Source organism: Oncorhynchus mykiss, chromosome 21 (genome assembly GCF_013265735.2).
Source record: "Oncorhynchus mykiss isolate Arlee chromosome 21, USDA_OmykA_1.1, whole genome shotgun sequence".
Classification (NCBI taxonomy): domain Eukaryota; kingdom Metazoa; phylum Chordata; class Actinopteri; order Salmoniformes; family Salmonidae; genus Oncorhynchus; species Oncorhynchus mykiss.
This window is the reverse complement of record NC_048585.1, coordinates 4,450,255-4,475,091: the sequence shown is the minus strand read 5'-3', so window position 1 is coordinate 4,475,091 and position 24,837 is coordinate 4,450,255. Positions and strand designations below refer to the sequence as shown.

The 24,837-nt window shown below is 45.5% G+C and overlaps 1 protein-coding gene and 1 long non-coding RNA gene across 6 annotated transcripts; both read right to left on the bottom strand.

Moving 5' to 3' along the window:
• On the bottom strand, positions 1-23,976 carry si:dkey-39a18.1. Of its 5 annotated transcripts, XM_036956636.1 has the most exons (10): positions 23,724-23,976; positions 23,006-23,073; positions 22,547-22,682; positions 22,036-22,253; positions 20,968-21,090; positions 3,099-3,301; positions 2,299-2,868; positions 1,786-1,846; positions 1,618-1,659; positions 1-240 (listed from the first exon to the last, which is right to left on the bottom strand). In XM_036956636.1, exons 2-10 carry the CDS (start codon positions 23,023-23,025, stop codon positions 174-176), a joined length of 1,440 nt encoding a protein of 479 aa, XP_036812531.1. In that variant the 5' UTR covers positions 23,026-23,073; positions 23,724-23,976; the 3' UTR covers positions 1-173. The 5 variants fall into 5 exon arrangements, with proteins under 5 accessions (XP_036812531.1, XP_036812526.1, XP_036812527.1 ...); XM_036956631.1 differs by lacking the exons at positions 1-240; positions 1,618-1,659; positions 1,786-1,846; positions 2,299-2,868; positions 3,099-3,301 and adding an exon at positions 15,341-16,360 and having other exon boundaries at positions 23,724-23,973; XM_036956632.1 differs by lacking the exons at positions 1-240; positions 1,618-1,659; positions 1,786-1,846; positions 2,299-2,868; positions 3,099-3,301 and adding an exon at positions 15,341-16,360 and having other exon boundaries at positions 23,006-23,070; positions 23,724-23,973.
• Positions 13,521-15,346, bottom strand: LOC118942831. The gene is made up of 2 exons (XR_005038458.1): positions 15,026-15,346; positions 13,521-14,930 (listed from the first exon to the last, which is right to left on the bottom strand). It is a non-coding gene; the product is annotated as an uncharacterized LOC118942831 (long non-coding RNA).
• Positions 23,977-24,837: the final 861 nt, after the last annotated feature.

Genomic DNA, 24,837 nt, shown 5'->3' with positions numbered 1-24,837 from the left:
TGAATGTAATGTTCGTTTTTATTATTTCTACATGCTACATTCTATTCCGGTGTACTTTGAAAAACATGAAGCTGATGAGAACTAATTGTTACACACAACGGCTGTATTAACACCGGCAGCCCAATTCGGATCTTTTTGCAATTGGGGGGATTGTCGTCTAACATCGCAACACTTCAACACTTGGAGAAGTAGCTGGAGGCCACCGTGGCGACACATTCCTTCTGGAAGAGCAGGTTGATCCTACAAGATAATTAAAATGTCCATATTCAGTTACAGCCCTAGAGGTGCTCGCATACATTCACTAAAAGGACATCCTAAATAAACTAAAATACATTCTAAATTCTCTAAATTCACTGAAGGACATTCTAAATTCACTAAAGGACATTCTAAATTCACTAAAGGACATTCTAAATTCACTAAAGGACATTCTAAATTCACTAAAGGACATTCTAAATTCACTAGACATTCTAAATTCACTAAAGGACATTCTAAATTCACTAAAGGACATTCTAAATTCACTAAAGGACATTCTAAATTCACTAAAGGACATTCTAAATTCACTAAAGGACATTCTAAATTCACTGAAGAACATTCTAAATTCACTAAAGGACATTCTTAATTCACTAAAGGACATTCTAAATTCACTAGACATTCTAAATTCATTGAAGAACATTCTAAATTCACTAAAGGACATTCTAAATTCACTAAAGGACATTCTAAATTCACTGAAGAACATTCTAAATTCACTAAAGGACATTCTAAATTCACTAAAGGACATTCTAAATTCTCTAAATTCACTGAAGAACATTCTAAATTCTCTAAATTCACTGAAGGACATTCTAAATTCACTAAAGGACATTCTAAATTCACTAAAGGACATTCTAAATTCACTAGACATTCTAAATTCACTAAAGGACATTCTAAATTCACTAAAGGACATTCTAAATTCACTAAAGGACATTCTAAATTCTCTAAATTCACTGAAGAACATTCTAAATTCTCTAAATTCACTGAAGGACATTCTAAATTCACTAAAGGACATTCTAAATTCACTAAAGGACATTCTAAATTCACTAGACATTCTAAATTCACTAAAGGACATTCTAAATTCACTAAAGGACATTCTAAATTCACTAAAGGACATTCTAAATTCACTAAAGGACGTCCTAAATTCACTAAAGGACATCCTAAATTCACTAAAGGACATTCTAAATTCACTAAAGGACGTCCTAAATTCACTAAAGGACATCCTAAATTCACTAAAAGACATTCTAAATTCACTAAAGGACATTCTAAATTCACTAAAGGACGTCCTAAATTCACTAAAGGACATCCTAAATTCACTAAAGGACATCCTAAATTCACTAAAGGACATTCTAAATTCTCTAAATTCACTAAAGGGCATTCTAAATTCACTAAAGGACATTCTAAATTCACCAAAGGACATTCTAAATTCCCTAAAGGACATCCTAAATTCACATCCTAAAGTGACACTCTCATAGAATGTTTCACTCATTTAAAAACATTGAATGCGAACCAACAAACTCCCGTTGATAAGATGGAAATAGAATGTATTTACAAAATGTAAAATACACATTTTTTAATTTGCATACTTACATTCTCTTTAGAGCCTTTGTTTGTTGACCGCGACCACTTTCCCTGTTTGAATGGAGAGAGAAAAACACAATGTAAAAGTTCCTAAGAATTGCTGCGCTGAAACACAGTATGTTAACACAATAAGAAACTGGAGGGAGTACATTCACCTCAAAACACCAAAACACTTACATTGTCTGTTTGATAGTCTTCACACAGTTAAAGTCATCACTTATGTTGTCGTCAATCAAAGCTTGAGAGAAACAAAAAGCCCAACAGAGATCAATAACTGACACTGTCACACAAGCCATTTTAGAGATGCATAACTGACACTGTCACACAAGCCATTTTAGAGATGCATAACTGACACTGTCACACAGCCATTTTAGAGATGCATAACTGACACTGTCACACAGCCATTTTAGAGATGCATAACTGACACTGTCACACAAGCCATTTTAGAGATGCATAACTAACACTGTCACACAAGCCATTTTAGAGATGCATAACTGACACTTTCACACAAGCCATTTTAGAGATGCATAACTGACACTGTCACACAAGCCATTTTAGAGATGCATAACTGACACTTTCACACAAGCCATTTTAATCTAAAATCCACCTACTCCATCAATTATCCTGTTGTGCATCTTTGGCACGTTAATACATCAAGTTTTTCCGACAGGTCAAACACATTGAACTCACCACTGCAGTTCATCTGGCAAAGGTTCAACGATGGAGTTGAGCCCGAGGAACAAATCACACGATCGCTCAGCTGGAACAAGCCGTAGAGGGTCCCCATGGTCTCTTCTTCGCTGGAGCTTTCCTCTCCTGAGGTGAAGTGATTCCCAGCGTGTCTCTTACCTCTCTTAGGAGGCTGCTCAGGGCGGGTAGGAAGGGTAAGGCGGGTAGGGTAGTTAGGGCGGGGAGGACGGGTAGGATGGTTATCATTGTTAGCAGGGTGGGTAGGGTCAACATCATCCCCAGCGTGTCTCTTACCCCTCTTAGGAGGCTGCTCCGGGCGGTTAGGAAGGGTAAGGCGGGTAGGGTAGTTAGGGCGGGGAGGACGGGTAGGATGGTTATCATTGTTAGCAGGGTGGGTAGGGTCAACATCATCCCCAGCGTGTCTCTTACCCCTCCTAGGAGGGGGCTCAGGGCGATGGCGGTCATTAACCTTGGCAGGGCGGGTAGGGAGTACATCAGGGCCGTCATCATCCCTCCAAGCAGTCACAAAACTGGTGTTGAAACCGGAGGCCTTCTCCACGTGGCAGACGACTGGAAGAGGCAACAAACACGTAGTGTTACTTCAATCCCACACAGATTTAGACGAGTCTTGGAATAAAAAGTCATTTCAATTGAGAATCTCGATTAAAAATAAAAAGTAATTCTTAGTCCAGGATTAGGCTTAATCTGTGTTCTGGGAAACCAATCCACATAATTTAAGAAGTAATTCCTATTTTTTTAAGGAAAAAAAAAACCCATTGGGTTTATGTAATGTAACTTACTTTTAGCCACAAAATCGTTGTTTGTCAGGTTCTTCACTCCGGCTCCCCCAGTCATGTTGAATTTGAGGGCCTCCTTCTCCAACAAGTTCTTCAGCTCACATTTGGAAAGGATCCGTCCCTCAGACAGACTGGGGACCAAGGCTGCTACAGCCAACACCACCAACATCTGCATCTTCATGTTGTCTCTGTCCGGCTTGTCTTTCCTCGATTGAGACGAGAAGATTACAGTGCACAGTAAATATACTCTTGGTGCCCCAAGAGCATCTTGGGAGTGACGTGACCAAGACTCGTACTTACCTTTTGTTTTCTATCTAAAGTAAGGCTGGCTCTCTGAAATATGTCAAAGGCCTACCTCAATGTAACAAAACTCCACCCAATATTTTGTTTCACCACTCAGTTCAAACCCTCTAAGGGAAATGCTTTAAAAACTGCCTTGTGATGGTACAACAAAGGGGTTTCCTTTGTTAAAGAAGTTGCACCTTGACCTACTGAAAACGGAGGTTAGGCTTTAGCTTAGACTTTAGACAAACAACTCTCACGGGTATCTCACGACCACACGACTGCAATCACCAGGTAACTTCAATCGCAGTGAGCCACACCTAACAACACCACTTATGTGTCCAGAGGTAATCTCTCGAAACGGAGAGAAAACCCGAAACCCGCAACAAGAGCTAAAAATAGCATTATTTTCATTGTCCTGTTCTGACTGATCACATGACGTATAGAGTAACGTGAGGCCCATCAATGCGGTTGGGTTGCATGCATTGTATTCCTCTGTACTGTTCATGTCCGGGAACACCGTGTGTGCAGATGGATAACACGTCTGGAATGGAACGACACAAAAGGTACCATGTCAATGACAGAAACGTCCCCTTTTTCAGGACCCCGTCTTTCAAAGATAATCTGTAAAAATCCAAATAACTTCACAGATCTTCATTGTAAAGGGTTTAAACACTTTCCCATGCATAAACAATTAATGAACATGCACCTGTGGAACGGTCATTAAGACACCAACAGCTTACAGACGGCAGGCAATTAAGGTCACAGTTATGAAAACATAGGACACTAAAGAGGCCTTTCTACTGACTCTGAAAAACACCAAAAGAAAGAGGCATGCTGCAAGGAGGCATGAGGACTGCAGATGTGGCCAAGGAAATAAATTGCAATGTCCGTACTGTGAGACGCCTAAGACAGGAAGACTGGACGGACAGCTGATCGTAAGGCAGGTCCTCACCAGACATCACCAGCAACAACGTCCTCTATGGGCACAAACCCACCGTCGCTGGACCAGACAGGACTGGCAAAAAGTGCTCTTCACTGACAAGTCGCAGTTTTGTCTCACATGGGGTAATGGTCGGATTCGTGTTTATCGTCAAAGGAATGAGCGTTACACCGAGGCCTGTACTCTGGAGCGGGATCGATTTGGAGGTGGAGGGTCCGTCATGGTCTGGGGCGGTGTGTCACAGGATCATTGGACTGAGCTTGTTGTCATTGCAGGCAATCTCAACGCTGTGCATTACAGGGAAAACATCCTCCTCCCTCATGTGGTACCCACAGTGTTCTGCCATGGCCAGCGAAGAGCCCTGATCTCAATCCCATTGAGCACGTCTGGGACCTGTTGGATCGGAGGATGAGGGCTAGGGTCATTCCCATTAGAAATGTCCTGGAACTTGCAGGTGCCTTGGTGGAAGAGTGGGGTAACATCTCACAGCAATAACTGGCAAATCTGGTGCAGTCCATGAGGAGGAGATGCACTGCAGTACTTAATGCAGCTGGTGGCGACACCAGATACTGACTGTTACTTTTGATTTTGACCCCCCCCCCCCCCCCCCCCCCCCCCCCTTTGTTCAGGGACACATTATTCAATTTCTGTTAGTCACATGTCTGTAGAACTTGTTCAGTTTATGTCTCAGTTGTTGAATCTTGTTATGTTCATACAAATATTTACACATGTTAAATTTGCTGAAAATAAACGCATTTGACAGGGAGGGCGTTGCTTTTTTTTTGCTGAGTTTAACTACAAACATTCACATTTAACTATGAGGTGATACGATAGATACTGGATATTAAAAGGGATTTGATCGTTTGATGTGGGTAGTTGTAGGAGAGGATGTTGTCTCTAGGAGGCCTTTAACTCTGGGTAGCTGTAGGAGAGGATGTTGTCTCTAGGAGGCCTTTAACTCTGGGTAGCTGTAGGAGAGGATGTTGTCTCTAGGAGGCCTTTAACTCTGGGTAGTTGTAGGAAAGGATGTTGTCTCTAGGAGGCCTTTAACTCTGGGTAGTTGTAGGAGAGGATGTTGTCTCTAGGAGGCCTTTAACTCTGGGTAGTTGTAGGAGAGGATGTTGTCTCTAGGAGGCCTTTAACTCTGGGTAGCTGTAGGAGAGGTTTCCTTTTGTAGGATAGGTTTCTTTTTGTTTGAAAGTTTGTTTCTGCAACCTCCCTCAAGGTCTTCCCCTCCACCTCTGATGCAGCCTCCCTCAAGGTCTTCCCCTCCACCTCTGATGCAGCCTCCCTCAAGGTCTTCCCCTCCACCCCTGATGCAGCCTCCCTCAGGGTCTTCCCCTTACCCTTGATGCAGCCTCCCTCAAGGTCTTCCCCTCCTCCCCTGATGCAGCCTCCCTCAAGGTCTTCCACTCCACCCCTGATGCAGCCTCCCTCAAGGTCTTCCCCTCCACCCCTGATGCAGCCTCCTTCAAGGTCTTCCCCTCCACCCCTGATGCAGCCTCCCTCAAGGTCTTCCCCTCCACCCCTGATGCAGCCTCCCACAAGGTCTTCCCCTCCACCCCTGATGCAGCCTCCCTCAAGGTCTTCCCCTCCACCCCTGATGCAGCCTCCCTCAAGGTCTTCCCCTCCACCCCTGATGCAGCCTCCCTCGAGGTCTTACAACATATAAATGTGGTGTCACTGTGCTTCATCTAATAACCTAATGACCTGGGTTGTAGTTGAGATTACATTAACAAGTACACGGTGCAAGTGATCAATGCTGTTGTAGATTCCTGACGGATAATTAGAGCCCATTGTGAAGATCTCCACAGACCTGTGATGACCGCTGACCTGCCACCTGGAACGAGCACGCTCTATAAGATTACACACAAAGAAACGTATCCAGGTAGTTACTGTAGGCTCAAAATGTGACCATGGATGTTATTCATTTAAAGGTTGAATGAGACATTAGTTTGTCAAACAGTCTTAACTTTAGTCTATTTGCTGGATTACAAAAGTAAGATTGATTTGTGTTTGGTTGTCAACGCAACCAGATATGAACATTTATATGAGATGTATCTTCTGGTTGGATAGTTCCATCTGAACCACTGGCTTCATCCCATTCTTTATCTTCTGGTTGGATAGTTCCATCTGAACCACTGGCTTCATCCCATTCTTTAACTTCTGGTTGGATAGTTCCATCTGAACCACTGGCTTCATCCCATTCTTTAACTTCTGGTTGGATAGTTCCATCTGAGACACTGGCTTCATCCCATTCTTTATCTTCTGGTTGGATAGTTCCATCTGAACCACTGGCTTCATCCCATTCTTTATCTTCTGGTTGGATAGTTCCATCTGAACCACTGGCTTCATCCCATTCTTTATCTACTGGTTGGATAGTTCCATCTGAGACACTGGCTTCTTTAACTTCTGGTTGGATAGTTCCATCTGAGACACTGGCTTCATCTCATTCTTTATCTACTGGTTGGATAGTTCCATCTGAGACACTGGCTTCATCCCATTCTTTATCTTCTGGTTGGATAGTTCCATCTGAACCACTGGCTTCATCCCATTCTTTATCTTCTGGTTGGATAGTTCCATCTGAGACACTGGCTTCATCCCATTCTTTATCTTCTGGTTGGATAGTTCCATCTGAGACACTGGCTTCATCCCATTCTTTATCTTCTGGTTGGATAGTTCCATCTGAGACACTAGCTTCATCCCATTCTTTATCTTCTGGTTGGATAGTTCCATCTGAGACACTGGCTTCATCCCATTCTTTATCTTCTGGTTGGATAGTTCCATCTGAGACACTGGCTTCATCCCATTCTTTATCTTCTGATTGGATAGTTCCATCTGAACTACTGGCTTCATCCCATTCTTTATCTTCTGGTTGGATAGTTCCATCTGAACCATTGGCTTCATCCCATTCTTTATCTTCTGGTTGGATACTTCCATCTGAGACACTGGCTTCATCCCATTCTTTATCTTCTGGTTGGATAGTTCCATCTGAGACACTGGCTTCATCCCATTCTTTATCTTCTGGTTGGATAGTTCCATCTGAGACACTGGCTTCATCCCATTCTTTATCTTCTGGTTGGATAGTTCCATCTGAGACACTGGCTTCATCCCATTCTTTAACTTCTGGTTGGATAGTTCCATCTGAGACACTGGCTTCTTTAACGTCTGGTTGGATAGTTCCATCTGAGACACTGGCTTCATCCCATTCTTTATCTACTGGTTGGATAGTTCCATCTGAGACACTGGCTTCATCCCATTCTTTATCTTCTGGTTGGATAGTTCCATCTGAACCACTGGCTTCATCCCATTCTTTATCTTCTGGTTGGATAGTTCCATCTGAGACACTGGCTTCATCCCATTCTTTATCTTCTGGTTGGATAGTTCCATCTGAGACACTGGCTTCATCCCATTCTTTATCTTCTGGTTGGATAGTTCCATCTGAGACACTGGCTTCATCCCATTCTTTAACTTCTGGTTGGATAGTTCCATCTGAACCACTGGCTTCATCCCATTATTTAACGTCTGGTTGGATAGTTCCATCTGAGACACTGGCTTCATCCCATTCTTTATCTTCTGGTTGGATAGTTCCATCTGAACCACTGGCTTCATCCCATTCTTTAACTTCTGGTTGGATAGTTCCATCTGAACCACTGGCTTCATCCCATTCTTTATCTTCTGGTTGGATAGTTCCATCTGAGACACTGGCTTCATCCCATTCTTTATCTTCTGATTGGATAGTTCCATCTGAACCACTGGCTTCATCCCATTCTTTATCTTCTGGTTGGATAGTTCCATCTGAGACACTGGCTTCATCCCATTCTTTATCTTCTGATTGGATAGTTCCATCTGAGACACTGGCTTCATCCCATTCTTTATCTTCTGATTGGATAGTTCCATCTGAACCACTGGCTTCATCCCATTCTTTATCTTCTGGTTGGATAGTTCCATCTGAACCACTGGCTTCATCCCATTATTTAACTTCTGGTTGAGCAGGAGGCAGGTTATAATGCTATTTATTCTATTTCAAAAGTTATATTGAATTGTTTTTGGTTCATTAATTTAAATACAGGAAAGTATTCATGTGACCTTTGCCACATTTTTTACGTTACAACCCTTTTCTAAAAACGGATCCCCTAAATCTACCCACAATGCCCCATAATGACAATGCAACACACAGGTTCTTATAAAAATATCACATTTACGTAAGTATTCAGACTCTTTACTCAGTACTTTGTTGTAGCACCTTTCACAGCGATTACAGCCTCGAGTCTTCTTGGGTATGATGGAACAAGCTTGGCACACCTGTATTTGGGGAGTTTCTCCCATTCTTCTCTGCAGATCCTCTCAAGCTCTGTCAGATTGGATGGGGAGCGTTGAGATATTCGTTCGGGTTCAAGTCTGGGCTCTGGCTGGGCCAACAGTCTGATGGCCTTGAGATAGAAGCTGTTTTTCAGTCTCTCGGTCCCAGCTTTGATGCACCTGTACTGACCTCGCCTTCTGGATGATAGCGGGGTGAACAGGCAGTGGCTCGGGTGGTTGTTGTCCTTGATGATCTTTATGGCCTTCCTGTAACATCGGGTGGTGTAGGTGTCCTGGAGGGCAGGTAGTTTGCCCCCGGTGATGCGTTGTGCAGACCTCACTACCCTCTGGAGAGCCTTACGGTTGCCGTACCAGGCGGTGATACAGCCCGCCATGATGCTCTCGATTGTGCATCTGTAGACGTTTGTGAGTGCTTTTGGTGACAAGCCGAATTTCTTCAGCCTCCTGAGATTGAAGAGGCGCTGCTGCGCCTTCTTCACGATGCTGTCTGTGTGGGTGGACCAATTCAGTTTGTCTGTGATGTGTACGCCGAGGAACTTAAAACTTGCCTCACCGTATGAATGCACTGTATGAGGGGGAAATGCTCCATATCCCATGGAATGAAACAATATTTGACCTTATTTTTCAGTGCATCCCACAACACCATAGGATTACTGATAACGGTCTTGTCCAAATGTTGTTGTATTGTGTGTCTGTCTGGTTGAGTATTGTCCTGTCAATCATCCTCCATTTGTTATGGTCTTGTCACTGTCATTATCATGTTGTTGTTATGGTTGTCTTGTGGTTGTTTTTATGGTTTATTTTGGTAAATATTTTTCTTAACACTTCTTGAACTGCATTGTTGGTTAAGGGCTGGTCAGTCAGCGTTTCCATGGTTAGGGTTAGGGTTACCTGTTAGGGTTAGTCAGCGTTTCCACAGTAAAGTCTACACTGTTGTATTTGGCCACAAATAAAAGTTGGATTTGATTTTGAAGTCGATAAACAAAAATTTAACAGTAAAGATAATACTCACAAAAGTTCCAAAATAATAAAGACATTTCAACATTTTTTGGGTTGGAGGGATTGTATTTTGTCCTGTAATTCATTCAAGGTAATTGGAGAATCCAGGGGGTTCCGGTAGTTTTTAATTGTTGATTCTAAGATTTGTATTTGATCCTATATTTGTTTGTTCTTTTTTTTTTTTTAGAGCCAAAAAGATTGGAGAAGTGGTTTATCCATACTTCTCTGTTTGGATAGATAGCTCTTCGTCTTGTTTGTTTAGTGTTTTCCAGAAGGAAAAAGAAAGAAAGAAAGTCAGTCAGTCTGTCCGTCCGTCCGTCCCTCCCCCTCTCTCTCTCTCTCTCTCTCTCTCCCTCACCCTCTCTGTCTCTCTCCCTCACCCTCTCTGTCTCTCTCCCTCTCCCTCACCCTCTCTCCCTCACCCTCTCTGTCTCTCTCCCTCACCCACTCTGTCTCTCTCCCTCACCCACTCTGTCTCTCTCCCTCACCCACTCTGTCTCTCTCCCTCACCCACTCTGTCTCTCTCCCTCACCCACTCTGTCTCTCTCCCTCACCCACTCTGTCTCTCTCCCTCACCCACTCTGTCTCGCTCCCTCACCCACTCTGTCTCGCTCCCTCACCCTCTCTGTCTGTCCCTCACCCTCACCCTCTCTGTCTCTCTCCCTCACCCTCTCTGTCTCTCTCCCTCACCCTCTCTGTCTCTCTCCCTCACCCTCTCTGTCTCTCTCCCTCACCCACTCTCTGTCTGTCCCTCACCCTCACCCTCTCTGTCTCTCTCCCTCACCCTCTCTGTCTCTCTCCCTCACCCTCTCTGTCTCTCTCCCTCACCCTCTGTCTCTCTCCCTCACCCTCTCTGTCTCTCCCTCACCCTCACCCTCTCTGTCTCTGTCTCTCTCCCTCTCTGTCTTGCTCCCTCTATAGGATGCACAGTCACAAACACAGACGCACGCACGAGCACACACACACAGTGGTTGTTTGAGGTTCATTAGAGGTGTGTTGTGCCTGGTCTAGCAGACATCCCAGTTCACAGTAGTCCAGTAGCGCCCTCTAGTGGTGTTCAGTTGAATCTCATGACATGCCGCTGGTGTTTCCACCACTACTGTACTGGTAGTTCTAGTTAGAGACCTTTAAAATGGATTCATCCCAGTTAACCACTATTAGACCATGGTTACATCTCAAAAGAAACCCTATATAGTGCACTACTTTAAACCAGAGCCCTATTCCCTATATAGCGCACTACTTTAAACCAGAGCCCTATTCCCTATATAGTGCACTACTTTAGACCAGAGCCCTATTCCCTATATAGTGCACTTTAGACCAGAGCTCATAAGGCCTACCCTGCTCCATACACCTCCCACCCTAGCCCTGTTGTAGGGGCCCACCCTACACCTCCCACTCTAGCCCTGTTGTAGGGGCCCACCCTACACCTCCCACCCTAGCCCTGTTGTAGGGGCCCACCCTACACCTCCCACCCTAGCCCTGTTGTAGGGGCCCACCCTACACCTCCCACCCTATCCCTGTTGTAGGGGCCCACCCTACACCTCCCACCCTAGCCCTGTTGTAGGGGCCCACCCTACACCTCCCACCCTATCCCTGTTGTAGGGGCCCACCCTACACCTCCCACCCTAGCGCTGTTGTAGGGGCCCACACCCTGTCCCTGTTTTAGTCAGGAATGTGGAGAATGCTGTGTCCGCAGTAGGGGGCCTTTCTCCCAGGCCCCGGGAGACCGGTCTGCTGGCTAATGACTGACCAGACTATCAGAGTGTTAAACCTGGGATTGACTCCAGGGTCTGTGTTGCTGAAAACCCAGCTCATTCTCCCTCCCTCCCCCCCTCCCTCCCTCACTCCCTCCCTCCAGAATTATTGCTTATCTTGCCAACATATAATGTCCATTTTAGCCCATTGAAGTGAATGTTTATTTCTTCAATAGAGAAAATCGTAAAGACACATTTTAGTGAATGCTGGTTAAGAAACCGTTGTCGCAATTCAACACATGGAAATATAAGGGGAGGGGGGGGGGGGTACATATTGGGGGGGGGGGGGGGGGGAGTACATATTACAATGGTAATATAATAATCAGCATACAGAATAAGATGGTGCTCTCCAAAATACAGGATTTGTCGAGAAAACAACAACTACAAAAACATCATGTATTGACAGAGTGATCTTCACAAGCCAACTTGTCAGAGAGAGAACAGAATGTAGCAGCTAACTACACAGGACAGAGAGAACAGAATGTAGCAGCTAACTACACAGGACAGAGAGAACAGAATGTATCAGCTAACTACACAGGACAGAGAGAACAGACAGAGAACAGACAGAGAACATAATGTAACAGCTAACTACACAGGACATAGAGAACAGAATGTAGCAGCTAACTACACAGGACAGAGAGAACAGAATGTAGCAGCTAACTACACAGGACAGAGAGAACAGAATGTAGCAGCTAACTACACAGGACATAGAGAACAGAATGTAGCAGCTAACTACACAGGACAGAGAGAACAGAATGTAGCAGCTAACTACACAGGACAGAGAGAACAGAATGTAGCAGCTAACTACACAGGACAGAGGGAACAGAATGTAGCAGCTAACTACACAGGACAGAGAGAACAGACAGAGAACAGAATGTATCAGCTAACTACACAGGACAGAGAGAACAGAATGTATCTGCTAACTACACAGGACAGAGAGAACAGACAGAGAGAACAGAATGTATCAGCTAACTACACAGGACAGAGAGAACAGAATGTATCAGCTAACTACACAGGACAGAGAGAACAGACATAGAGAACAGAATGTATCTGCTAACTACACAGGACAGAGAGAACAGACAGAACAGAATGTAGCAGCTAACTACACAGGACAGAGAGAACAGAATGTAGCAGCTAACTACACAGGACATAGAGAACAGAATGTAGCAGCTAACTACACAGGACATAGAGAACAGACATAGAGAACAGAATGTAGCAGCTAACTACACAGGACATAGAGAACAGAATGTAGCAGCTAACTACACAGGACAGAGAGAACATAATGTATCAGCTAACTACACAGGACATAGAGAACAGAATGCAGCAGCTAACTACACAGGACAGAGAGAACAGAATGTAGCAGCTAACTACACAGGACAGAGAGAACAGAATGTAGCAGCTAACTACACAGGACAGAGAGAACAGAATGTAGCAGCTAACTACACAGGACAGAGAGAACAGACAGAGAACAGAATGTATCAGCTAACTACACAGGACAGAGAGAACAGAATGTATCTGCTAACTACACAGGACAGAGAGAACAGAATGTATCAGCTAACTACACAGGACAGAGAGAACAGACATAGAGAACAGAATGTATCTGCTAACTACACAGGACAGAGAGAACAGACAGAGAACAGAATGTAGCAGCTAACTACACAGGACAGAGAGAACAGAATGTATCAGCTAACTACACAGGACATAGAGAACAGAATGTAGCAGCTAACTACACAGGACAGAGAGAACAGAATGTAGCAGCTAACTACACAGGACAGAGAGAACAGACAGAGAACAGAATGTATCAGCTAACTACACAGGACAGAGAGAACAGAATGTATCTGCTAACTACACATGACAGAGAGAACAGACAGAGAGAACAGAATGTATCAGCTAACTACACAGGACAGAGAGAACAGACATAGAGAACAGAATGTATCTGCTAACTACACAGGACAGAGAGAACAGACAGAGAACAGAATGTAGCAGCTAACTACACGGGACAGAGAGAACAGAATGTAGCAGCTAACTACACAGGACATAGAGAACAGAATGTCGCAGCTAACTACACAGGACATAGAGAACAGAATGTAGCAGCTAACTACACAGGACATAGAGAACAGAATGTAGCAGCTAACTACACAGGACATAGAGAACAGAATGTAGCAGCTAACTACACAGGACAGAGAGAACAGAATGTAGCAGCTAACTACACAGGACAGAGAGAACAGAATGTAGCAGCTAACTACACAGGACAGAGAGAACAGACAGAGAACAGACAGAGAACAGAATGTAGCAGCTAACTACACGGGACAGAGAGAACAGAATGTAGCAGCTAACTACACAGGACAGAGAGAACAGAATGTAGCAGCTAACTACACAGGACAGAGAGAACAGACATAGAGAACAGAATGTATCTGCTAACTACACAGGACAGAGAGAACAGACAGAGAACAGACAGAGAACAGAATGTAGCAGCTAACTACACGGGACAGAGAGAACAGAATGTAGCAGCTAACTACACAGGACAGAGAGAACAGAATGTAGCAGCTAACTACACAGGACATAGAGAACAGAATGTAGCAGCTAACTACACAGGACAGAGAGAACAGAATGTAGCAGCTAACTACACAGGACATAGAGAACAGAATGTAGCAGCTAACTACACAGGACATATATTTTTACAGACTTTACAGTCTTGTCACAGCTAACAAACAACTCTCACACCACTACAACCAACATCAATGACTATCGATCAGGCCATGGCTGAGTCCCTATTTCGTGTAGAGTTGCATTACCTCTGACTAGAGCCCTATGGGCCCTGTATAAGGATAGTGTTCCATTTAGGAGGCCTCGTCTCTGTGGTGTCTGGACTGACCATGCTGTGTGTTTTGGGATGGTGCTCGTCTCAGCAGACCAGGCCGTAGCAATCCTCTGTATAGCTAAAACAATTATCCTCCTTATTAGCAGTGCTGAAGGCAGAGTCCCCCAGGGCTGTGTCTCGGCGCCCCTAAAGATTGACGGTTCTGTAGAGTGACGGTTCTGTGGTAGAACAGGCCTGTAGAGTGACGGTTCCATAGTAGAACAGGCCTGTAGAGTGACGGTTCCGTGGTAGAACAGGCCTGTAGAGTGACGGTTCCGTGGTAGAACAGGCCTGTAGAGTGACGGTTCCGTGGTACAACAGGCCTGTAGAGTGACGGTTCTGTGGTAGAACAGGCCTGTAGAGTGACGGTTCCGTGGTAGAACAGGCCTGTAGAGTGACGGTTCCGTGGTAGAACAGGTCTGTAGAGTGACGGTTCCGTGGTAGAACAGGCCTGTAGAGTGACGGTTCCGTGGTAGAACAGGTCTGTAGAGTGACGGTTCATGGTAGAACAGGCCTGTAGAGTGACGGTTCCGTGGTAGAACAGGCCTGTAGAGTGACGGTTCCGTGGTAGAACAGGCCTGTAGAGTGACGGTTCCGTGGTAGAACAGGCCTGTAGAGTGACAGTTCCATGGTAGAACAGGCCTGTAGATTGACGGTTCCGTGGTAGAACAGGCCTGTAGATTGACGGTTCCGTGGTAGAACAGGCCTGTAGATTGACGGTTCCGAGTTAGAACAGGCCTGTAGAGTGACAGTTCCATGTAAAACAGACCATCTATCTATGCTGAATGCCTGTTCTTACTGTGTGAGTGAAGGAGGGGGAGCTTGGGGGAAGGAGTTGGTCTGGTCATGGGGATTCTGGGTAGAGCCCCTCCTGGACCCTGAGATCCAGACAGCTGCACGGTATGGGCTGGCAGAGTACTGCAGGGGGTCTGGAGGGTATGCACCTGAGGAACCTGGGACATTACCTGTCTGTCTGCGGGTCTGTCTACCTGTCTGTCTATACTGTCTATCTACCGGTCTGTCTACCTGTCTGTCGATACTGCCTGTCTACCGGTCTGTCTACCTGTCTGTCTACCTGTCTGTCTACCTTGTCTGTCTACCTATCTATCTACCGGTCTGTCTACCTGTCTATCTACCGGTCTGTCTACCTGTCTGTCTATACTGTCTGTCTACTGTTCTGTCTGTCGGTCTGTCTGCCTGTGTGTCTATATGGTCTCCCTCTGAGGCCTTCTCCAGGAGCTGAGCCAGGGGGGTGGGGGGGTGGAGAAGCTGGCGACAGAGGTGCTCTTTGAACCCTGTAAAGGGTTCCAGTAACCGAGGCTGGACTGGGACCGGGGGTGGGACACACCCCTCCTCCTCCTCCCACAGACACCCCAACGTCGTCCCCCGTCTCCCCCAGTCCCTCAGCCTCCTTGTGTTGGAGATGGGTAGTCTTCTCAGGGCTGGTTTCAGGGGACAGATGGGGTAACGCTGGAGCTGAGACTGGGACTGTCTCAGGTTGCTGCTGTTCTCAGCCTTGGACCATGTGATGCTCAGTCTGATCAACAGCATCTCTCCCATCCCCTGGGTTGGAGCCCTTGGTTCAGTCCACTCAGTCCTTCCTTGGGTTAAAGCCTTTGGATCGGTCCACTCAGAGGAGTATGGAGGGGGGTTATCTCTCAGAAGGTGTGGCTGGAATCTGTATACTTTCTCAGGACCGATGGTGTTAGATATAGCGCAGGTGGATGTAGAAGAGAGGACTCTGGGATACAGGGGTTTTCTATCTTCCTCTGGCTTCCTGGTTTGTGTTTCGTTGTCAGGGGTGATCGGGTACACGGCCTGCAGCGCGGGGCTGTGGAACGTGATGCGTTGGGTCTCAGTTGGAGGTGGATCAGAAATTATCTTGGACATGGTCACAACAGGTACTTTGAGGAGGTCCTCATTATTAAAACTCTTCTTCAGACCAACAGTCTTCTTCTCTGGTAGTCCAGAGGGAACATCTCCCTGCTTCTTCAGACCAACAGTCTTCTTCTCTGGTAGTCCAGAGGGAACATCTCCCTGCTTCTTCAGACCAACAGTCTTCTTCTCCGGAAGTCCAGAGGGAACATCTCCCTTCTTCTCAGGCCTACAACAACAGGTGATAGACAAAATGTGAATAGAGACTGAGAATTCAGTCTTACCATCATGCAAAGCAGAGAGATACAGAGACAACAGGGACATGTAGGTGCTCTGATTCCTAACATGTTTTAAAAGGGATTTCATGTTTACTCTTTCTCTCTGTGAAAAAAATGGCTGGCATGTTGAGTATAATATGTTGTACATTGACATTTATTGTCCGAGTCAGTTTGCAGAGTGAACACAGCAGCACGGTGTATTCTCCTAAACAAGCTTGTGTTTTATACCCCTGGAGAGATCCATCCTCGGTTTTAGGACTTGTTCTGAATCTTGTCATTATCGTGTCAGGGATGGATAATCTCAATTCAATAAAACACCAATTCAATAGTTGAATCACTAGCAGTTTGTTCGTTCCACTAATGATGCTTTGACATTTTAACTTTATCCAATAAAGGAACACCGAAACTCCAATATAATTTATAGTAAATGGATTATTTGGGGCAAAAATGGAGACATAATGAAATTTACTCTGGTAAATCCGAGGTGGTGTAGATAGTATTAAATAAAGAATCTAATTTCAGGCTTTTACGAGAAAGCTAGCCCTCCCTGTTGGCTGTTTGACAGAAAGCTAGCCCTCCGTATTGGCTGTTTAACAGAAAGCTAGCCCTCCTATTGGCTGTTTGACAGAAAGCTAGCCCTCCGTATTGGCTGTTGGACAGAAAGCTAGCCCTCCTATTGGCTGTTTGACAGAAAGCTAGCCCTCCGTATTGGCTGTTTGACAGAAAGCTAGCCCTCCTATTGGCTGTTTGACAGAAAGCTAGCCCTCCGTGTTGGCTGTTGGACAGAAAGCTAGCCCTCCGTGTTGGCTGTTCGACAGAAAGCTAGCCCTCCTATTGGCTGTTTGACAGAAAGCTAGCCCTCCGTATTGGCTGTTTGACAGAAAGCTAGCCCTCCTATTGGCTGTTTGACAGAAAGCTAGCCCTCCTATTGGCTGTTTGACAGAAAGCTAGCCCTCCGTATTGGCTGTTTGACAGAAAGCTAGCCCTCCTATTGGCTGTTTGACAGAAAGCTAGCCCTCCGTATTGGCTGTTTGACAGAAAGCTAGCCCTCCTATTGGCTGTTTGACAGAAAGCTAGCCCTCCTATTGGCTGTTTGACAGAAAGCTAGCCCTCCGTGTTGGCTGTTGGACAGAAAGCTAGCCCTCCGTGTTGGCTGTTCGACAGAAAGCTAGCCCTCCTATTGGCTGTTTGACAGAAAGCTAGCCCTCCGTATTGGCTGTTTGACAGAAAGCTAGCCCTCCTATTGGCTGTTTGACAGAAAGCTAGCCCTCCTATTGGCTGTTTGACAGAAAGCTAGCCCTCCGTATTGGCTGTTTGACAGAAAGCTAGCCCTCCTATTGGCTGTTTGACAGAAAGCTAGCCCTCCGTATTGGCTGTTTGACAGAAAGCTAGCCCTCCTATTGGCTGTTTGACAGAAAGCTAGCCCTCCGTGTTGGCTGTTTGACAGAAAGCTAGCCCTCCGTATTGGCTGTTTGACAGAAAGCTAGCCCTCCTATTGGCTGTTTGACAGAAAGCTAGCCCTCCTATTGGCTGTTTGACAGAAAGCTAGCCCTCCGTATTGGCTGTTTGACAGAAAGCTAGCCCTCCTATTGGCTGTTTGCATTCCAGAAGCACTTCTTCCTTTTTATTTCATACTGAGCCACTTTACGCCCATTTTATTAGTCCAACTGCGTTCCATGCTAGAGGTGGGTGTGGTGTGTGTGTGTGTGTGTGTGTACATGCGTGCGTGCGTGCGTACGTGTGTGTGTGTACGTGTGTGTGTGTGTACGTGTGTGTGTGTACGTGTGTGTGTACGTGTGTACGTGTGTGTGTGTACGTGTGTACGTGTGTGTGTGGTGTGTGGTGTGTGGCGTTTGTGTGTATATATGAGTGTGTAATCTGCATGGCCCTCACAACTCTCCAGTTCAGCTCAGGCTCTTAACCTCTCTCTCCAACTGCTCTCTCCCTCTTTCTCGTACCAGATAGTTAAATGAATGTCTCAGAGTTCCTCTCCTCCTGCCTCCCCCCCGTTCTCCTCCTGCTTCCCCCGTTCTCCTCCTGCCTCAGGCAGCAGACTAACCAGCCTTTAAATCATTAACAAGCAGAAAATGAGACCGTGTGTGTCTGCTGCCGGAGATATTGACGAGGCACTTCTTTCTCCTCTTCACCTCTCTTTTCATTTGTTGCCATGAATTTAACGAACAAGACACTCATATTTAGAGTAGCTAAAGCTGTGAAAACAGATTACTGTACGTAGACTACACCTGGGGAGGGATGATTACTGTATGTAGACTACACCTGGGGAGGGATGATTACTATACGTAGACTACACCTGGGGAGGGATGATTACTGTACGTAGACTACACCTGGGGAGGGATGATTACTGTATGTAGACTACACCTGGGGAGGGATGATTGCTGTATGTAGACTACACCTGGGGAGGGATGATTGCTGTATGTAGACTACACCTGGGGAGGGATGATTACTGTATGTAGACTACACCTGGGGAGGGATGATTACTGTACGTAGACTACACCTGGGGAGGGATGATTACTGTATGTAGACTACACCTGGGGAGGGATGATTACTATACGTAGACTACACCTGGGGAGGGATGATTACTGTACGTAGACTACACCTGGGGAGGGATGATTACTGTATGTAGACTACACCTGGGGAGGGATGATTACTGTATGTAGACTACACCTGGGGAGGGATGATTACTATACGTAGACTACACCTGGGGAGGGATGATTACTGTACGTAGACTACACCTGGGGAGGGATGATTACTGTACGTAGACTACACCTGGGGAGGGATGATTACTGTACGTAGACTATACCTGGGGAGGGATGATTGCTGTATGTAGACTATACCTGGGGAGGGATGATTGCTGTATGTAGACTACACCTGGGGAGGGATGATTACTATACGTAGACTACACCTGGGGAGGGATGATTACTGTACGTAGACTACACCTGGGGAGGGATGATTACTGTACGTAGACTACACCTGGGGAGGGATGATTACTATACGTAGACTACACCTGGGGAGGGATGATTACTGTACGTAGACTACACCTGGGGAGGGATGATTACTATACGTAGACTACACCTGGGGAGGGATGATTGCTGTACGTAGACTACACCTGGGGAGGGATGATTACTATACGTAGACTACACCTGGGGAGGGATGATTACTGTATGTAGACTACACCTGGGGAGGGATGATTACTGTACGTAGACTACACCTGGGGAGGGATGATTACTGTACGTAGACTACACCTGGGGAGGGGATATTACTGTACGTAGACTACACCTGGGGAGGGATGATTACTGTACGTAGACTATACCTGGGGAGGGATGATTGCTGTATGTAGACTACAACTGGGGAGGGATGATTGCTGTAGACTACACCTGGGGAGGGAGGATTACTGTACGTAGACTATACCTGGGGAGGGATGATTGCTGTATGTAGACTATACCTGGAGAGGGATGATTGCTGTATGTAGACTACAACTGGGGAGGGATGATTGCTGTAGACAATACCTGGGGAGGGATGATTGCTGTATGTAGACTACACCTGGGGAGGGATGATTGCTGTATGTAGACTACACCTGGGGAGGGATGATTGCTGTATGTAGACTACACCTGGGGAGGGATGATTACTGTATGTAGACAATACCTGGGGAGGGATGATTACTGTATGTAGACTACACCTGGGGAGGGATGATTACTGTACGTAGACTACACCTGGGGAGGGATGATTACTGTACGTAGACCACCTGGGGAGGGATTATTACTGTACGTAGACTACACCTGGGGAGGGATGATTACTGTACGTAGACTATACCTGGGGAGGGATGATTGCTGTATGTAGACTACAACTGGGGAGGGATGATTGCTGTAGACTACACCTGGGGAGGGAGGATTACTGTACGTAGACTATACCTGGGGAGGGATGATTGCTGTATGTAGACTATACCTGGGGAGGGATGATTGCTGTATGTAGACTACAACTGGGGAGGGATGATTGCTGTAGAAAATACCTGGGGAGGGATGATTGCTGTATGTAGACTACACCTGGGGAGGGATGATTGCTGTATGTAGACTACACCTGGGGAGGGATGATTGCTGTATGTAGACTACACCTGGGGAGGGATGATTGCTGTATGTAGACTATACATGGGGAGAAATGATTGCTGTATGTAGACTACACCTGGGGAGGGATGATTGCTGTATGTAGACTACACCTGGGGAGGGATGATTGCTGTATGTAGACTATACCTGGGGAGGGATGATTGCTGTATGTAGACTACACCTGGGGAGGGATGATTGCTGTATGTAGACTACACCTGGGGAGGGATGATTGCTGTATGTAGACTATACCTGGGGAGGGATGATTGCTGTATATAGACTACACCTGGGGGGGAGAAGCGTGAGACTCCATTATTAGCAGTACTGTGGCGGTGTCCCCCAGGGGTGTGTCCTGACGCCCCTGTAGATTTACTGTGTGAGTAGCTTCTCTTCCTCACATTGGGCCATGAGTAATTAGTTAGAACCTACATTGAGAAAGGTACCTGTACCCAGCTGGACCTGGGGGTCTTTCCTGGTGCAGAGGCTCATGGGTTCTGGTAGATTTGATGATGGGTGAAAGTCTGGAACATCTCAGGTAGCCAGTACCCCTCAATTCCAGACTGGCTCTATGACAAACATAAAGACACATGTACTGAGTGATAAAACATTAGGAACACCTGCTCTTTCTATTACATACTGTAGACTGACCAGGTGATTCCAGGTGAAAGCTATGATCCCTTATTGATGTCACCTGTTAAATCCACTTCAATCAGTGTAGATGGAAGGGAGGAGACAAGTTAAAGATGAAGGGGAGGAAACAGGTTAAAGAAGGAGTTTTAAGCCTTGAGACAATTGAGTCGTGGATTGTGTATGTGAGCCATTCAGAGGGTGAATGGGCAAGATAAAATATTTAAGTGCCTTTGAACAGGGTATGGTAGTAGGTGCCAGGCGCACTGGTTTTTGTCAAGAACTGCAATGCTGCTGGGTTTTTCACTCTCGGTAGTTTCCTGTGTATATCGAGAATGGTCCACCACCCAACTGTGGGAAGCATTGGAGTCAACATGGGTCAGCATCCCTGTGGAACGCTTTCAACACCTTGTAGAGTCCCTGACGAATTGACGCTGTTCTGAGTGCGAAAGGGGGGGTTGCAACTCAATATTAGGTTCCTAATGTTTGGTGTACTCTGTGTATACACATGGGGTCGTATTGACTCATACAGACATGGGGTCATATTGACTCATATAGACATGGGGTTATATTGACTCATACAGACATGGGGTTATATTGACTCATATAGGCATGGGGTCATATTGACTCATACAGACATGGGGTCATATTGACTCATATAGACATGGGGTCATATTGACTCATATAGACATGGGGTCATATTGACTCATATAGACATTGGGTCATATTGACTGATATAGACATGGGGTCATATTGACTCATACAGACATGGGGTTATATTGTCTCCAGTTCCATCCACAGCATTTTCCCTCAGGGACAGGAAGTGTTGCATGTCGAGGAGTGGCCTTGATAGAAACATGTCAATGAAAGAAGTGAGGAAGTACCTGGGGTCAGGATGAATCTTAGTAACAGGGGGCAGTCTGAGCTCGGGGATGGTGTGTCTCTTCGGGAAGCCCCGTGACCTTTTCACCTTTGAGGCGTGACTCAGGGTGCTTCTCATACTGGGCATGCTCCGTAGGCTCAGCGTCTCTTCCTGGTCTTCCTCATCCAGGGCTCCTCTTCTCGTTGCACCAGGCAGCGGGGCCAGATCTCTAGTCACATCCTGAACCAAATGAAAACACAGAGGAGGGTTGTGTTCATATGATGCTCTGTCTGAAACCCCTATCTGATCTTTCCAGATCTACAGGAAGGGCGTAGAGGGTCGAAGACAGGGGGGGGGGGGGGGGGGGGGGGGGGGGGGGGGGGGGGGGGTCAATTTGGGATCTAACAAATCAACCACTGTGCATTGATCATTTCAAGAAGCCTGTGCTTTCCCTAAACCCTATTCCAGAGTGTTAGAAGAGAGGATAGTATCTGTATGAAGATGACTTAGTAGCTGCTGTTCCTGTACTCTACCTTACGGTGCTGCAGGTAGGCCGGCTCTGAGTAGTATGAGAGGACAGGGGAAACGGTCTCTCTGTGGGGTGACTGGGTTCTCTTCGTGATCCTGGGGAGGTGCATCATCTTAAGGAAGTGCTGCTGATCCGAGGGCCTGTCCACAAGACACATGGATGTTTCCTCAGAATGGACGAGGAAACAGGGTTATATAGATCGTTGGTGCCTATGAAGCTATACGTTGTACCAGTTTTATAGAGATAAACAATGTCAATAAACAACTTGAAACTATCTGCAGCGTCAAGGAATATCCAATCCTGATATTGTGTAGTGTGTGTTCAACTTCCCTAGAGATAAAGAAATGTTGTTTATCCACAACGTTTATCCAATCCTGATATTGGACAATGTCTTTAGAGACATAAAAACTCATAACTTCAATATATATATTTTTTTGCATCAATATATTGTAAACCCACTCACCAGCCTCTTGTTCCTTCCATTAAGTGTTTCTTTGTCAGCTCAGGATGCTGCTGTTGTCCTCATATCTACTGTAGAAGAGCCGGGAGACAGAAAATAGCTTTTAAAAACCTTTAAACGACGTTTCCAAACTGAGAATGAATCTAAACATTCCTATTCATTAGAATGAGTCTTTCTGTTGTTATGGTAATCATTCAGTCTTTCTGTTGTTATGGTAATCATTCAGTCTTTCAGCCAGCAGCACCGGTAAGATTCTATTAGTGCGGAAAGCTATTTATTTATTTATTATTTACATTTGCATATAAATAGCATTTTGCTGCTTTAATACCAGCTCTGGGCGGAGGAAAACCATGTTTAATGATTGCTTGGATGGTAATCTGACAAAACTGATTCAAGAGAAGTCTTTTAAAATTAACCCGCTTTGTGTTTTTAAGGTTAAATTGTTGATTAAGTTTAAAATTTGCCATGAAATAACCCGGTTGTTATCGGGTCCACTCCTGTCTCTCTGCCAAAACACAACCTCTGAAATACTCAAGTCATTTCAAGTGGTCCTTAACCCTCACATGAACTCGGGAATGCTGCCTACAACCTCGTGGTAATGATGAGTATTCGGACAAAATCAAAATCACTTCATCACACGCCAGACCTTTCTTGAGTTGAAGAATCAAACTCAAACGTGTTTAGTGTTTCTGCAGAATAAAGCTTATAGCGTACATCTTACCTCAAAAGACACGGAGTTACGTTATCGTGTAAAGTTCAGTAGTGAGTCGTACCGGAGTGCTGGTCATGTCGGCCGTTGAGCAGGGTGGCTAGTGGGAGGTAGAGTGTTGAGGAGGCTCCTGGGTGCCTGCCTCTGCCCCCTCCTACCTCTTGCAGAGGGACACCGGGAACTAACACGGAGGGGATAGGTCAGCTCTAAAGTCCCAGTTAAGCCAGCCCACTGCTGCTGATGGGTTCTTCTATGGGGACGGACAAATAAAACTTCTGGAACCTGTTTTTTTTTTTTTTCTAAGAGTGTAGCTGTCTATGACATCATAAGCTTCTTAGAACCTGTTTTTTTTTCTTTCTAAGAGTGTAGCTGTCTATGACATCATAAGCTTCTTAGAACCTGTTTTTTTTTTCTAAGAGTGTAGCTGTCTATGACATCATAAGCTTCTTAGAACCTGTTTTTTTTTTTTCTAAGAGTGTAGCTGTCTATGACATCATAAGCATCTTAGAACCTGTTTTTTTCTTTCTAAGAGTGTAGCTGTCTATGACATCATAAGCTAGCCATATCAGGGCTATGGGCTGGCCGTACTCCTTCAATAAGACCCCACACAAAACAGGGACTACTCAGTCTGAAGGACCAGGGACTACTCAGTCTAAAGGAACAGGGACTACTCAGTCTGAAGGAACAGGGACTACTCAGTCTGAAGGAACAGGGACTACTCAGTCTGAAGGAACAGGGACTAGTCAGTCTGAAGGAACAGGGACTACTCAGTCTGAAGGAACAGGGACTACTCAGTCTAAAGGACCAGGGACTACTCAGTCTAAAGAACCAGGGACTTCTCAGTCTAAAGGACCAGGGACTTCTCAGTCTAAAGGACCAGGGACTTCTCAGTCTAAAGGAACAGGGACTACTCAGTCTAAAGGAACAGGGACTACTCAGTCTGAAGGAACAGGGACTACTCAGTCTGAAGGAACAGGGACTACTCAGTCTGAAGGAACAGGGACAGTTGATTGCATCAGAATAGATTTAGGCTACCATCATCTAGATTTATAGGATTTTACCTTGAGGTTTGAAATTATTTTGGCCTTACAGTATGTGTTTTTTCCCTCCAGGTATACCATTATCA